The sequence below is a fragment of the Hyperoodon ampullatus genome (genome assembly GCF_949752795.1).
Source record: "Hyperoodon ampullatus genome assembly, chromosome: 11".
Lineage (NCBI taxonomy): Eukaryota > Metazoa > Chordata > Mammalia > Artiodactyla > Ziphiidae > Hyperoodon > Hyperoodon ampullatus.
The window spans coordinates 46,073,992-46,087,543 of NC_136924.1; the positions used below are offsets into that span (position 1 = coordinate 46,073,992).

The 13,552-nt window shown below is 36.0% G+C and overlaps 1 protein-coding gene across 5 annotated transcripts in view; it reads right to left on the reverse strand.

The window, feature by feature from the left end:
• Window positions 1-13,552, reverse strand: part of ABCD2 (ATP binding cassette subfamily D member 2) — a gene marked incomplete at both ends in the record, with an annotated part of 79,075 nt that overhangs the window by 30,276 nt on the left and 35,247 nt on the right. For all 5 annotated transcript variants that reach the window (XM_079714439.1, XM_079714436.1, XM_079714438.1 and 2 more), the window contains one exon: window positions 6,620-6,765. In XM_079714439.1, coding sequence (XP_079570565.1) covers window positions 6,620-6,765 — 146 coding nt within the window. The remainder of the gene's footprint in view (window positions 1-6,619; window positions 6,766-13,552) is intronic.

Consider the following 13,552-nt stretch of genomic DNA (forward strand, 5'->3'; position numbering starts at 1 on the left):
TGCTGTATAAGAAAGTGAATCAGCTATACGTATACATTCATCTCCATATCTCCTCCCTCTTGCGTCTCACCCCCCACCCTCACTATCCCACCCCTCTAGGTGGACACAAAGCAGTGAGCTGATCTCACTGGGCTATGTGGCTACTTCCCACTAGCTATCTATTTTACATTTGGTAGTGTATATATGTCCATGCCACACTCTAACTTCATTCCCAGCTTACCCTTCCCCCTCCCCATGGGCTCAAGTCCATTCTCTAGGTCTGTGTCTTTATTCCTGTCTGGCCCCTAGGTTCTTCAGAACCAATTTTTTTTTTTTTTTGGATTTCATATATACGTGTTAGCATTCGGTATTTTTTTTTTTTCTCTTTCTGACTTACTTCACTATGTATGACACTTTCTAGGTCTATCCACCTCACTATAAATAACTCAATTTCACTTCTTTATATGGCTGAGTAATATTCCATTGTATATATGTGCCACATCTTCTTAATCCATTCAACTGTCGATGGACACTTAGGTTGCTTCCCTGTCCTGGCTATTGTAAAGAGTGATGCAATGAACATTGTGGTACATGACTCTTTCTGAATTATGGATTTCTCAGGGTATATGCCCAGTAGTGGCATTGCTGGGTCATCTGGTAGTTCTATTTGTAGTTTTTTAAGGAACCTCCATACTGTTCTCCATAGTGGTTGTAACAAGTTACATTCCCACCAACAGTGCAAGAGGGTTCCCTTTTCTCCACACCTTTTCCAGCATTTACAGTTTATAGAATTTTTGATGATGGCCATTCTGACCAGTGTGAGGTGATACCTCATTGGAGTTTTGATTTGCATTTCTCTAATGATTAGTGATGTTGAGCATCTATTCATGTGTTTGTTGGCAAACTGTATGTCTTCTTTGGAGAAATGTCTATTTGGGTATTCTGCCCATTTTTGGATTGGGTTGTTTATTTTTGATATTGACTGCATGATCTGCTTGTATATTTTGGAGATTAATCCTTAGCAAATATTTTCTCCCATTCTGAGGGTTGTCTTATCATCATGTTTATGGTTTCCTTTGCTGTGCAAAAGCTTTTAAGTTTCATTAGGTTCCATTTGTTTATTTTCGCTTTTATTTCCACTTCTCTAGGAGGTGGGTCAACAAAACCTTGCTGTGATTTATGTCATAGAGTGTTCTGCCTATGCTTTCCTCTCAGAGTTTCATAGTGTCTGGCCTTACATTTAGGTCTTAAATCCATTTTGAGTTTATTTTTGTGTATGGTGTTAGGAGAGTTCTAATTTCATTCTTTTACATGTAACTGTCCAGCATTCCCAGCACCACTTATTGAAGAGGCTGTCTTTTCTCCATTAGATATTCTTGCCTCCTTTATCGAAGATAAGGTGACCATATGAGTGTGGGTTTATCCCTCGGCTTTCTATCCTGTTCCGTTAATCTATATTTCTATTTTTCTGCCAGCACCATACTGTATTGATTACTGTAGCTTTGTAGTATAGTCTGAAATCAGGGTGCCTGATTCCTCCAGCTCCATTTTTCTTTCTCAAGATTGTTTTGGCTACTAGGGATCTTTTGTGTTTCCATAAAATTGTGAATTTTTTTGTTCTAGTTCTGTAAAAAATGCCATTGGTAATTTGATAGTGATTGCATTGAATCTGTAGATTGCTTTGGGTAGTATAGTCATTTTCACAATGTTGATTCTTCCAAACTAAGAACATGGTGTATTTCTCCACCTGTTTGTAGCATCTTTAATTTCTTTCTTCAGTGTCTTATAGTTTTCTGCATACAGGTCTTTTGTCTCCTTAGGTAGGTTTATTCCTAGATATTTTATTCTTTTTGTTGCAGTGGTAAATGGGAGTGTTTTCTTAATTTCACTTTCAGGTTTTTCATCATTAGTGTATAGGAATGCAGGAGATTTCTGTGCATTAATTTTGTATCCTGGTACTTTACCAAATTCATTGATTAGCTCTAGTAGTTTTCTGGTAGCATCTTTAGGATTCTCTATATATAGTATCATGTCATCTGCAAACAGTGACAGTTTTACTTCTTATTTTCCAATTTGGATTCCTTTTATTTCTTTTTCTTCTCTGATTGCTGTGGCTAAAACTATTCTGAATAATAGTGATGAGAGTGGACAACATTGTCTTGCTCCTGATCTTAGTGGAAATGGTTTCATTTTTTCACCATTAGACAATGTTGGCTGTGGGTTTGTCACATATGGCCATTATTATTTTGAGGTAAGTTCCCTCTATGTCTACTTTCTGGAGGGTTTTTATCACAAATGGGTATTGAATTTTGTCGAAAGATTTTTCTGCATCTATTGAGATGACCATATGGTTTTTCTCCTTCAATTTGTTAATATGGTGTATCACATTGATTAATTGCATATATTGAAGAATCCTTGCATCCCTGGGATAAACCCCACTTGATCATGGTGTATGATGCTTTTAATGTGCTGTTGGATTCTGTTTGCTAGTATTTTGCTGAAAATTTTGCATCTATGTTCATCAGTGATATCGGCCTGCAGTTTTCTTTCTTTGTGACATCTTTGTCTGGTTTTGGTGTCAGGGTGATGGTGGTCTCCTAGAATGAGTTTGGGAGTGTTCCACCCTCTGCTATATTCTGGAAAAGTTTGAGAAGGATCGGTGTTAGCTCTTTCATAAATATTTGATAGAATTCACCTGTAAAGCCATCTGGTCCTGGACTTTTGTTTGTTGGAAGATTTTTTTAAATTTAATTTTATTTATTTTTTTATACAGCAGGTTCTTATCATTTATCTATTTTATACATATTAATGTATATATGTCAATTCCAATCTCCCAATTCATCACACCATCCCCACCCACCACTTTCTCCCTGTGGTGTCCATACGTGTTGGAAGATATTTAATCACAATTTCAATTCCAGGGCTTGTGATTGGTCTGTTTATATTTTCTATTTCTTTCTAGTTCAGTCTTGAAAGGTTGTGCTTTTCTAAGAATTTGTCCATTACTTTCAGGTTGTCCATTTTATTGGCATATTGTTGCTTGTAGTAATCTCTCATGATCCTTTGTATTTCTGCAGTGTCAGTTGTTACTTCTCTTTTTTCATTTCCAATCCTGTTGATTTGAGTCTTATCCCTCTTTTTCTTGATGAGTCTGGCTAATGGTTTATCAGTTTTGTTTATCTTCTCCAAGAACCAGCTTTTAGCTTTATTGATCTTTGCTACTGTTTCTTTCATTTCCTTTGCATTTACTTCTGATCTGATGTGTATGATTTCTTTCCTTCTGCTAACTTGGGTTTTTTTTGTTCTTCTTTCTCTAATTGCTTTAGGTGTAAGGTTAGGTTGTTTATTTGAGATGTTTCTTGTTTCTTGAGGTAGGATTGTATTGCTATAAACTTCCCTCTTAGAACTACTTTTGCTGCATCCCATAGGTTTTGGGTCGTTGTGTCTCCATTGTCATTTGTTTCTAGGCATTTTTTGATTTCCTCTTTGATTTTTTCAGTGATCTCTTGGTTATTTAGTAGTGCATTGTTTAGCCTCCATATGTTTGTATTTTTGACAGTTTTTTTCCTGTAATTGATATCTAGTCTCATAGCATTGTGGTCAGAAAAAATATTTGCTATGATTTCAATTTTCTTAAGTTTACGAAGGCTTGATTTTTGACCCAAGATATGATCTATCCTGGAGAATGTTCCATAGCACTTGAGAAGAAAGTGTATTCTGTTGTTTTGGATGGAATACTATAAATATCAATTAAGTCCATCTTCTTTAATGTGTCCTTTAAAGCTTATGTTTCCTTATTTATTTTCATTTTGGATGATCTGTCCATAGGTGAAAGTGGGGTGTCAAAACCCCCTACTAATATTGTGTTACTGTGTATTTCCCCTTTTATTGCTGTTAGCATTTGCCTTATATATTGAGGTGCTCCTATGTTGGGTGCATTAATATTTACAATCATTGTATTCTTCTTGGATTGATCCCTTGATCATTATGTAGCGTCCTTCTTGTCTCATCTTTATTTTCAAGTCTTTTTTGTCTGTTACAAGAGTTGCTACTCCAGCTTTCTTTTGATTTCCATTTGCATGGAATATCTCTTTCTGTCCCCTCAGTGTCAGTCTGTATGTGTCCCTAGGTCTGAAGTGGGTCTGTTGTACACAGCATATATGCAGGTTTTGTTTCTGTTTCCATTCAACCAATCTATGTCTTTTGGTTGGAGGATTTAATCCATTTACATTTAAGGTAGTTATCGATATGTATGTTCCTCTTACCATTTTCTTAATTGTTTTGGGTTGGGTTTTGTAGGTCTTTTCCATCTCTTGTGTTTCCTGCCTAGAAAATTTCCTTTAGCATTTGTTGTATACCTGGTTTGTGGTGCTGAATTCTCTTAGCTTTTCCTTGTCTGTAAAGCTTTTAATTCCTCTGTCAAATCTGAATGAGATCCATGCTGGGTAAAGTAATCTGGGTTGTAGGTTTTTCCCTTTCATCACTTTAAATATGTCCTGCCTCTCCCTTCTGGCTTGCAGAGTTTGTGCTGGGAGATCAGCTGTTAACCTTATGGGGATTCCCTTGTATGTTATTTGTTGCTTGTCCCTTGCTGCTTTTAATATTTTTTCTTTGTATTTAATTTTTGATAGTTTGATTAATATGTATCTTGGCATGTTCCTCATTGGATTTATCCTGTATGGGACTCTCTGCATTTCCTGGACTTGATTGACAATTTTCTTTCCCATATTAGGGAAGTTTTCAACTGTAATCTCTTCAAATATTTTCTGTCTCTTTTTCTCTTCTTCTTCTGGGACCCCTATAATTAGAATGTTGGTGTGTTTAATGTTGTCCCAGAGGTCTCTGATACTGTCCTCAATTCTTTTCATTCTTTTTTCTTTATTCTGCTCTGCAGTAGTTATTTCCACTATTTTACATTCCAGGTCACTTATCCATTCTTCTGCCTCAGTTATTCTGCTATTGATTCCTTCTAGAGAATTTTTTTTTCATTTATTGTGTTGTTTGTCATTGTTTGTTCACTCCTTAGGTCTTCTAGGTCCTTGTTAAACGTTTCTTGTATTTTCTCCATTCTATTTCCAAGATTTTGGATCATCTTTACTCTCATTACTCTGAATTCTTTTTTAGGTCCACTCCATATTTCCTTTTCATTTGTTTGTTCTGGTGGGTTTTTTAGCTTGTTCCTTCATCTGCTGTATATTTCTCTGTCTTCTCATTTTGCTTAACTTACTGTGTTTGGGGTCTCCTTTTCACAGGCTGCAGGTTCATAGTTCCCATTGCTTTTTATTGTCTGCCCCCAGTGGGTAAGTTTGGTTCAGTGGGTTGTGTAGGCTTACTGGTGGAGGGGACTGGTGCCTGTGTCCTGGTGGATGAGGCTGCATCTTGTCTTTCTGGTGGGCAGGTCCTGTGTCCAGTGGTGTGCTTTGGGGTGCCTGTGAACTTATGATTTTAGGCAGCCTCTCTGCTAATGGGTGGGGTTGTGTTCCTCTCTTGCTAGTTATTTGGCATGTGGTGTCCAGCACTGGAGCTTGCTGGTCCTTGAGTAGAGCTGGGTCTTAGCGTTTATATGGAGATCTCTGGGATCGCTTTCACTGCCTGATATTACGTGGGACCGGGAGGTCTCTGTTGGTCCAATGTCCTGAACTCAGCTCTCCTACCTCAGAGGCTCAGGCCTGACACCCAACAGGCACACTGAGACCCTGTCAGCCACACAGCCAGGTACGTGGGAAGTTTCTTGCCTTTTGGGAAGTCTGAGGTCTTCTGCCAGTGTTCAGTAGGTGTTCTGTAGGAGTTGTTCCACATGTAGATGTATTTTTGATGTATTTGTGGAGAAGAAGGTGACCTCCACGTCTTACTCTTCCACCATCTTGAAGGTCCCCCAGCTATTTAAGACTTGATTCTAGAACTCTGACTTTGAAGCTTACATTCTTAATTACTGTACTACCCTGTTTCTTTTCATAATGTAAATGGGTTAAAAAATAAAACATTAAACCCATGCAAAATTTAACCTAGAATTCTAGCTTGCTATTTCATTAGTTTTTTTAGGCTATCAAATTATATTTTTCATCAAGTTATTTGAAAGTAATTCTGTTTTTTGAAAGTAATTCTTTTTTGAGCTAATATGTATAACTGTTATTCCTACTTTTTCAAATGTATGTTTTATGTTGAAATACTACAGTACAGAAGTTTCTATGTTTTATCTAATTCTCTATGTGTTGCTTTAGAGAAAAAAGTGTATTGGTAAGACTGTGGGTCTGAAAATAAATAAGTTTGTGATACCTACTTCTCAAATTATTACATTTAATGTAAGCTGAGAGCTTGACAGGAGAATATTTCTGTCATGAACTTTACATAGATTTAGATTGACTATGGCCTCAGGGACACATGTACATTAAAATATGACCCCCTCAAAAAAACTGTTTTCAAATGCTAGCAGCAGACTTAGTAAAAAGCTTAGTGTGCTGCATGAAATATAACATAAGCAGAAAAGAGCATGTCAATAATGGAAAAGCAACAAAAGCTGTAAACTCCATCTTTACTTATGTGCTATGTTCCAACAACAGCATACGTTCAAATTAAACCCAAGTTTATTTTTTAAAAATTAATTTAAATACATGAAAAAAACACAAATTATAGACCTTACCTCCTTCTCTTTGAACTATATGATAGAGGTGAACATTATGTAGAATACAATCTAGATCGTGGTCTGTATAGCCTTTATCATGCATGTCATCTACTGAATCTGGATAAATGACTTGATCCCGAAGACTTCCAAGAGACATGTACGGCCTGTAAAACACCAAGAACACAAGAATCTTAGTACAAAATCAGTTTAGTTTACTCAATGTGACATTCTGGTGGTCTGAAAACTCCAGAGCAGACTTTAAATACCATATTTCTAGGATTATATTTATTACCTGGTGATGAGTATTTCTCTCTCAGGTGTGGCAGGATAAAACACTGTTATATTCATGTAAAAACATATAGAGACATAGCCACAAGAAAAGTTTCTACAAGAAATACTTGGATGTTTTCAGCAGAGAAATACATACTTGTTCTGTTGTATTTTATAAATGTTGCTTCTGTATTTCATCTAAAACTACTTGGGTTAAACATAAAATTTGAGGTTTTGACCCAGCAATGTGAACAAACAAAACTTAAAAAGTATCATTCACAATAAGAGAAATGCAAATTAAAACTATACTGAGGTTCTTACTTATCACATTGGTAGAAGTTCAAAAGTTTGACAACTCACTCAATTGGCAAGTCTATGGAGACACAAGGAACTTTCATACAATGTGGAAATGCAAAATGGTACAACCCTTTGGAGAGAATTCTACAAACAAATATATCATGTGGTCTTTGACCCACTTCTAGGAATTTATTTTAAAGATATACTTCCAAAAATACACAACCATTCACAAAAAAATTTGTAAAGTTATCCATTACAGCATTCTTTGTAATTGCAAAATATTGAGAACAACCTAAATGTGCATACGAAGGAGACTGACTGAATAAACTATAGAACCTGAACTATGCAGCTATAAAACAGGATGTAGAAGATCTCTATGAATTGATATAGGGTGATTTACATAATATATCGTTAAGTTGAAAAGCAAAGTGCAAAATAGATATACAGCTGGGTTTCTCAACAGTGGTATTATGGAGATATTAAATCAGATATTAAATCAGATAATTCTTTGTCACTGAGGTATATCCTGTGTATTATAGGATGTTTAGTGGAACACTTGATCTCTACGCACCAGATGCTACTAGCATCCACTGCAGCAGTGACAAAAAAAAAAAGTCTCCAAATATTATGTTGTCCCTTTAGGGGACAAAACCACCCCCATTTGATAGAACCACTAATATGTAGTATACCACTTCTATGTAAAATGAAAGCAAAATAAGAAAATATACATCTGTCTGCTTATATTTACAAAAGGAAACAGTAAACCAGAAACTGACGAAATCAGTTACCTATAGGAGATGGGAGGAACAAGGCAGAATAGATAAGGGAGTGAAAAGACCTCTTTAAGAATACATTCTATATAGTTTTTACTCTTAGAATCATGTTAAAGTGTTATTATTTTTTTTAATTTAACCAGTAAAATGAAGGAAGAAACCCTAAAATTGAATACAAACAGAAACAAATGAACTGAAAAGTATATCAAATGAATAACATAACCACATAAAATGGGGAGGAGGGACTGATTCAAGTAACTTTCAAATTTGGTTACATAATTTCAGTTGAAAACCAAAAGAACCACAAAGAAACCTTAAAACTAATTGTTCATGTTTCTTGTTGCTATAGGCGTAGCAATTCTGAAACTGTGTTGTAGGATTGACCAAGTAAGTAAATATTTTAATAACGTTAGGAGGTAAGGTTCTCCCTGTGGAAGAAGGAAGATACAAATATGAAATGTGGGAAGGTGAGAAAAATATACTGTAATGTTTAATTTGAATTAGAGTATCAGCATGAATTCATAATTTTTTGAACAAAAATCTATTTCCTCGTTCTGTGTACATTTGCTGCATCCTGATACTATCCTTTGAGAAGGTCACAACAGCATTTAGGAAGTATAGAGGGTTGAATTGTGGACCTCAAAGATATGTCCAAGTCCTAACCCCTATTATTTTTGAATGTGATCTTATTTAGGAAAAAAAAAAGGTGTTTGCAGATGTAATTAAGTTAAGGATCTTGAGATAAGATTATCCTGGATTAACCAGATGGGTCTTAAACCCAATAAATACCTTTAAAGAAGAGGAAAAACACAGGGCGGAAAGTCATATGAAGACAGAGGCAGAGATTGGAGTTATGCTGTCACAAGCCTGGCATCACTGGAAGCTGGAAGAGGTAAGAAAAAAATCTCCCCTTGAGCTTCCAGAAGGAGGGTGGCCCTGCCAACACCTTGATTTTGGACTCCTGGTCTCTAGACCTGTGAGAAAATAAATTTCTGTTGTTTCAGACCAGCAAGTTTTTGGTTTCAGTAGATCTTGGAAACTAATGCAGGTAGTATTATTGCAAAAAAAAATGTGTAAACTGTATTGTATCATTAGGAAGCTATCAGATAAACCCAAATTGTGGGACTTTATGAATATACAACAACAACAACAGTCCTGCACTCATTACAAATATCAATGTCATAAAAAACAAAGAAAGGCTAAGGAATTCTTTCACATTAAAAGAAACTAGAGCAACATGGCAACTAAAATATAATGTATGATGATGGACTGAGAAAAACAAGTTATTATAAAGAATAGTATTATGACAATTGGCAAAATTTGAATGTGGAAAGTTGTTGGAGGAGGTAATCAAGAGGACTTCACTGCCAGTTGACCTGTGAGCTGGACCCAGGCAATCTGACGCTCCAACCCCCTTCCCTGACCTTGGAATGTATGCTCAACCCACAGTTCCCACAGCCGCTAACTATTTTCAAGGACACAGAGTTGAGGGAGCAATGTGGTGTTGAGACCATATGGATGGTATACATGACCAAACCCCATTAAGGCCTCTATATAAACATTTAAGATTCTGGTGGATAGAAGTGGAGAGGCTCATCTTGAGGCTGCCCATGACAAGTCTCAAATGTAAATTCCCTTGCTTATTAAACCTGCCATCCACCAATCTGGAGTGGTCTGCCTCTTTCTTCTGTCTCTTCTTGCCCTCTGTGTACAAGGGCCGGTTTGAGAACCAAAAAAATTATGTTCAGATAATATTATATCAGTGTTAATTTTCATGAATTTGATCATCACACTATGTCTATGTTAGAGGCTATTCTTGCTCTTTGAAAATACTGTTCCTCATTGAGCAACATGGGTTTGAACTGCATGGGTCCACTTATACATGGTTTTTTTTCAATAGGAAATATTACAGTACTTTACAATCTGTGGTTGGTTGAATCTGCAGATGTGGAACCGTAGATATAAAGGGCCGACTATAAATTATACATGGATTTTCAACTGTGCTGGGGTCAGCGCCTCTAACCCCTGCATTGCTCAAGGGTCATACACCCTAAAGAAGTTAGGGGTGAAGATTTATTTATAGCAACTTACTTAAAAAAAAAACAATGTGTGTGTGTGTGTGTGTGTGTGTGTGTGTGTGTGTGTGTGTACAGAGAGAGAATTAAAGGTTTTAAATACAAACTGTGTTTGTAGATCAATTTTCTACCTGTTTTCCCATAACATGCAAATGATTTAGTTGAAGGATAGATAGCACAAAAATTTATTTTATAAGAGATTTAACTAATATTTGAAAATCAAAATATTTATATTTCAATTATACATATATTCATTCATGTAATAAGATTTTCAATGGAGTCTTCGCAAATATAAGGAATCTCTAGTCATATTTTTTAAATTGAGATATAATTCACAGTATAAAATGCACCCTTTTAAAGTGTAAAATTCAATGATTTTCAGTATATTTACAAGCTCATGTAAATATCACCAGTATCTAATTCCAGAACATTTTCTTCACCCCCAAAAGAAACTCCATACCTAAGAGCAGGCACTCCTAGTTCTTCCCTCCTACCAACAACTGGCAATCACTAATTTACTTTCTGTATCTGTGGATTTGCCTATTCTGGAAATTTCACATATTTTCATATGTATGAATCACACAATCTGTGGTCTTCTTTCTGTCAGCATAATATTTTCAGGTTCACTCATGTTGTAGCATGTAGCAGTATTTCATTCCTTTTAATATCTGAATTAAATTCCATTGTATGGATACACCATATTTTGTTAATCTGGATATTTCAGTTGTTTCCACTATTTGGCTATTATGAATAGTGGGCATACACCTAGGAGTGGGGCATATGGTAACTCTGTTTAGCTTTTTGAGGAACTGACCAATTGTTTTCCCAAGTGGCTGCATCATTTCTAGTCACTTTTCTTCTACCATATTCCATATGTCTTCTCCTGCTCTCTGATTTTCTTCCCTCTCCAGTCTAACCATATATTTTTTAAAAACAGAATTAGGACAAAAACTTATTTGTTTATTTCCATCATTTTAAGCATTTATATAATATGATGTTATCTTAAATTAATATCTGGTAATAATTACAGTAGCATAAAATAGATACTGACCATCAGGGCCAGTGAACAATTTTTTAGTCGGTATCCTGAGACTACTAAGAAGAAATACAAGGAAATATTAGGAGTCAATACTTTAGCTAACTTACAAAGTGATGCCAGTTCCAACTTAATGTAAATCAGAAGTATAGATACCCTTAGCATAAACCCCAAATATAATTCAATCCACAGAACAGCCATGACACAATACATAACTGAGACTGCAATGATTAAAATACATCTGAACATTCGTTTCAATGGTGTTTCTACAGGATTCCACCATAAGACTTGATTAACTGGAACTATTTGATGAAATTATATTTTATATCTACATTTCAGGGAAGACAGTATAGAGTCATGGTTGTGATAATAAGCTTTGGAGAGGTGGTTCTGGACTGGAATCCCAATCTCACCATTTACTAGCAATGTGACCCAAATTCTGAGCTATAGTTACATCATTTGTAAAGTAATTCACTTTACTGCATTTGTTATGAGGATTAAATGAAGCAGTAGGTTTTTTTTTGTTGTTTTTTTTTTTTTTTTTTGCTGTACATGGGCCTCTCACTGTTGTGGCCTCTCCCGTTGTGGAGCACAGGCTCCGGAGCGCAGGCTCAGCAGCCATGGCTCGAGACCAGCCGCTCCACGGCATGTGGGATCCTCCCGGACCAGGGCACGAACCCCTATCCCCTGCATCAGCAGGCAGACTCACAACCACTGCACCACCAGGGAAGCCCTGAAGCAGTAGGTTTTTATAAAGCAATGTAGAGCACTTGGTACAGTACTACAGGCATGTAGTAGGCATTCATTAAACCATTATGGAGACAAAAAAGTTCATTTCAACTTAATTATCTACCTATGTGAAAGGGCAATATCTTAAAAGAGAGCATAAGTTTGTTTTCTATGTCTGTGTGTCTGTTTGTATTTTGTAAATAAGTTCATTTGAAAACAAACTTATGGTTACCAAAGGGGGAAGGGGAAAGTGAGGGATAAATTAGGAGTTTGGGATTAGCAGATACAAGCTACTATATATAAAATAAATAAACAGTAAGGTCTTACCATACAGTACAGGGAACTATATTCAACATCTTGTAATAACCTATACTGGAAAAGAAAATGCCACACACCTATAGTCAATTTATCTTTGATGAAGGAGGCAAGAATATACAATGGGAAAATGACAGTCTTTCAGCAAGTCGTATTGGGAAAGTTGGACAGCCACATGTAAATAAATGAAGTTAGGACACACCCTCTCACTGTACACAAAAATAAACTCAAAATGGTTTAAAGATTTAAACATAAGACATGACACCATAAAACTCCTAAAAGAGAACATAGGCAAAACATTCTCTGACATAAATTGTACCAATGTTTTCTAAGGTCAGTCTCCCAAGGCAATAAAAATAAAAACAAAAATAAACAAATGGGACCTAATCAAACTTACAAGCTTTTGCATAGCAAAGGAAACAATAAACAAAATGAAAAGACAACCAACAGAATGGCAGAACATATTTGCAAATGATGTGACTGACAAGGGCTTAATTTCCAAAATATGCAAAGAGCTCATTGAACTCAAATACAAAACCAAACAAACCCTAGCCAAAAATGGCCAGAAGACCTAAATAGACATTTCTCCAAAGAAGACATACAGATGGCCAATAGGCACATGAAAAGATGCTCAAAGTCACTAATTATTAGAGAAATGCAAATCAAAACTACAATGGGGTACCCCCTCACACCAATCAGAATGGCCATCATTAAAAAGTCTACAAATAACAAGGGCTGAAGAGGATGTGGAGAAAAGGGAACCCTCCTACACTGTTGGTGAGAATGTAATTTGGTGCAGCCACTGTGGAAAACAGTATGGATGTTCCTTAAAAAACTAAAAATAGAATTACCATATGACCCAGCAATCCCACTACTGGTCATATACCCTGAGAACACCGTAATTCAAAAAGACACATGCACCCCAATATTCATTGCAGCACTATTTACAATAGCCAGGTCATGGAAGCAACCTAAATGCCCATCGACAGATGAATGGATAAAGAAGATGTGGTACATATATACAATGGAATATTACTCAGCCATAAAAAGGAACAAAATTGGGTCAATAGAGACGTGGATGGATCTAGAGACTGTCATACAGAGTGAAGTAAATCAGAAAGAGAAAAACAAATAACGTATATTAACTCATATATGTGGAACCTAGAAAAATGCTACAATGAACCGGTTTGCAGGGCAGAAATAGAGACACAGATTTAGAGAACAAACGTATGGACACCAATGGGGGAAAGTGGCAAGGGGGGTGGGCGTGGTGGTGGTGGTGGTGTGATGAATTGGGAGATTGAGATTGACATATATAAATTAATATGTATAAAATGGATAACTAATAAGAAACTGCTGTATAAAAAAAATAAAATTCAAAAATTCAAAAAAAAAAAAAAAGATACATGAACCCCTATGTTCATAGCAGCACTATTCACAATAGCCAAGACTTGGA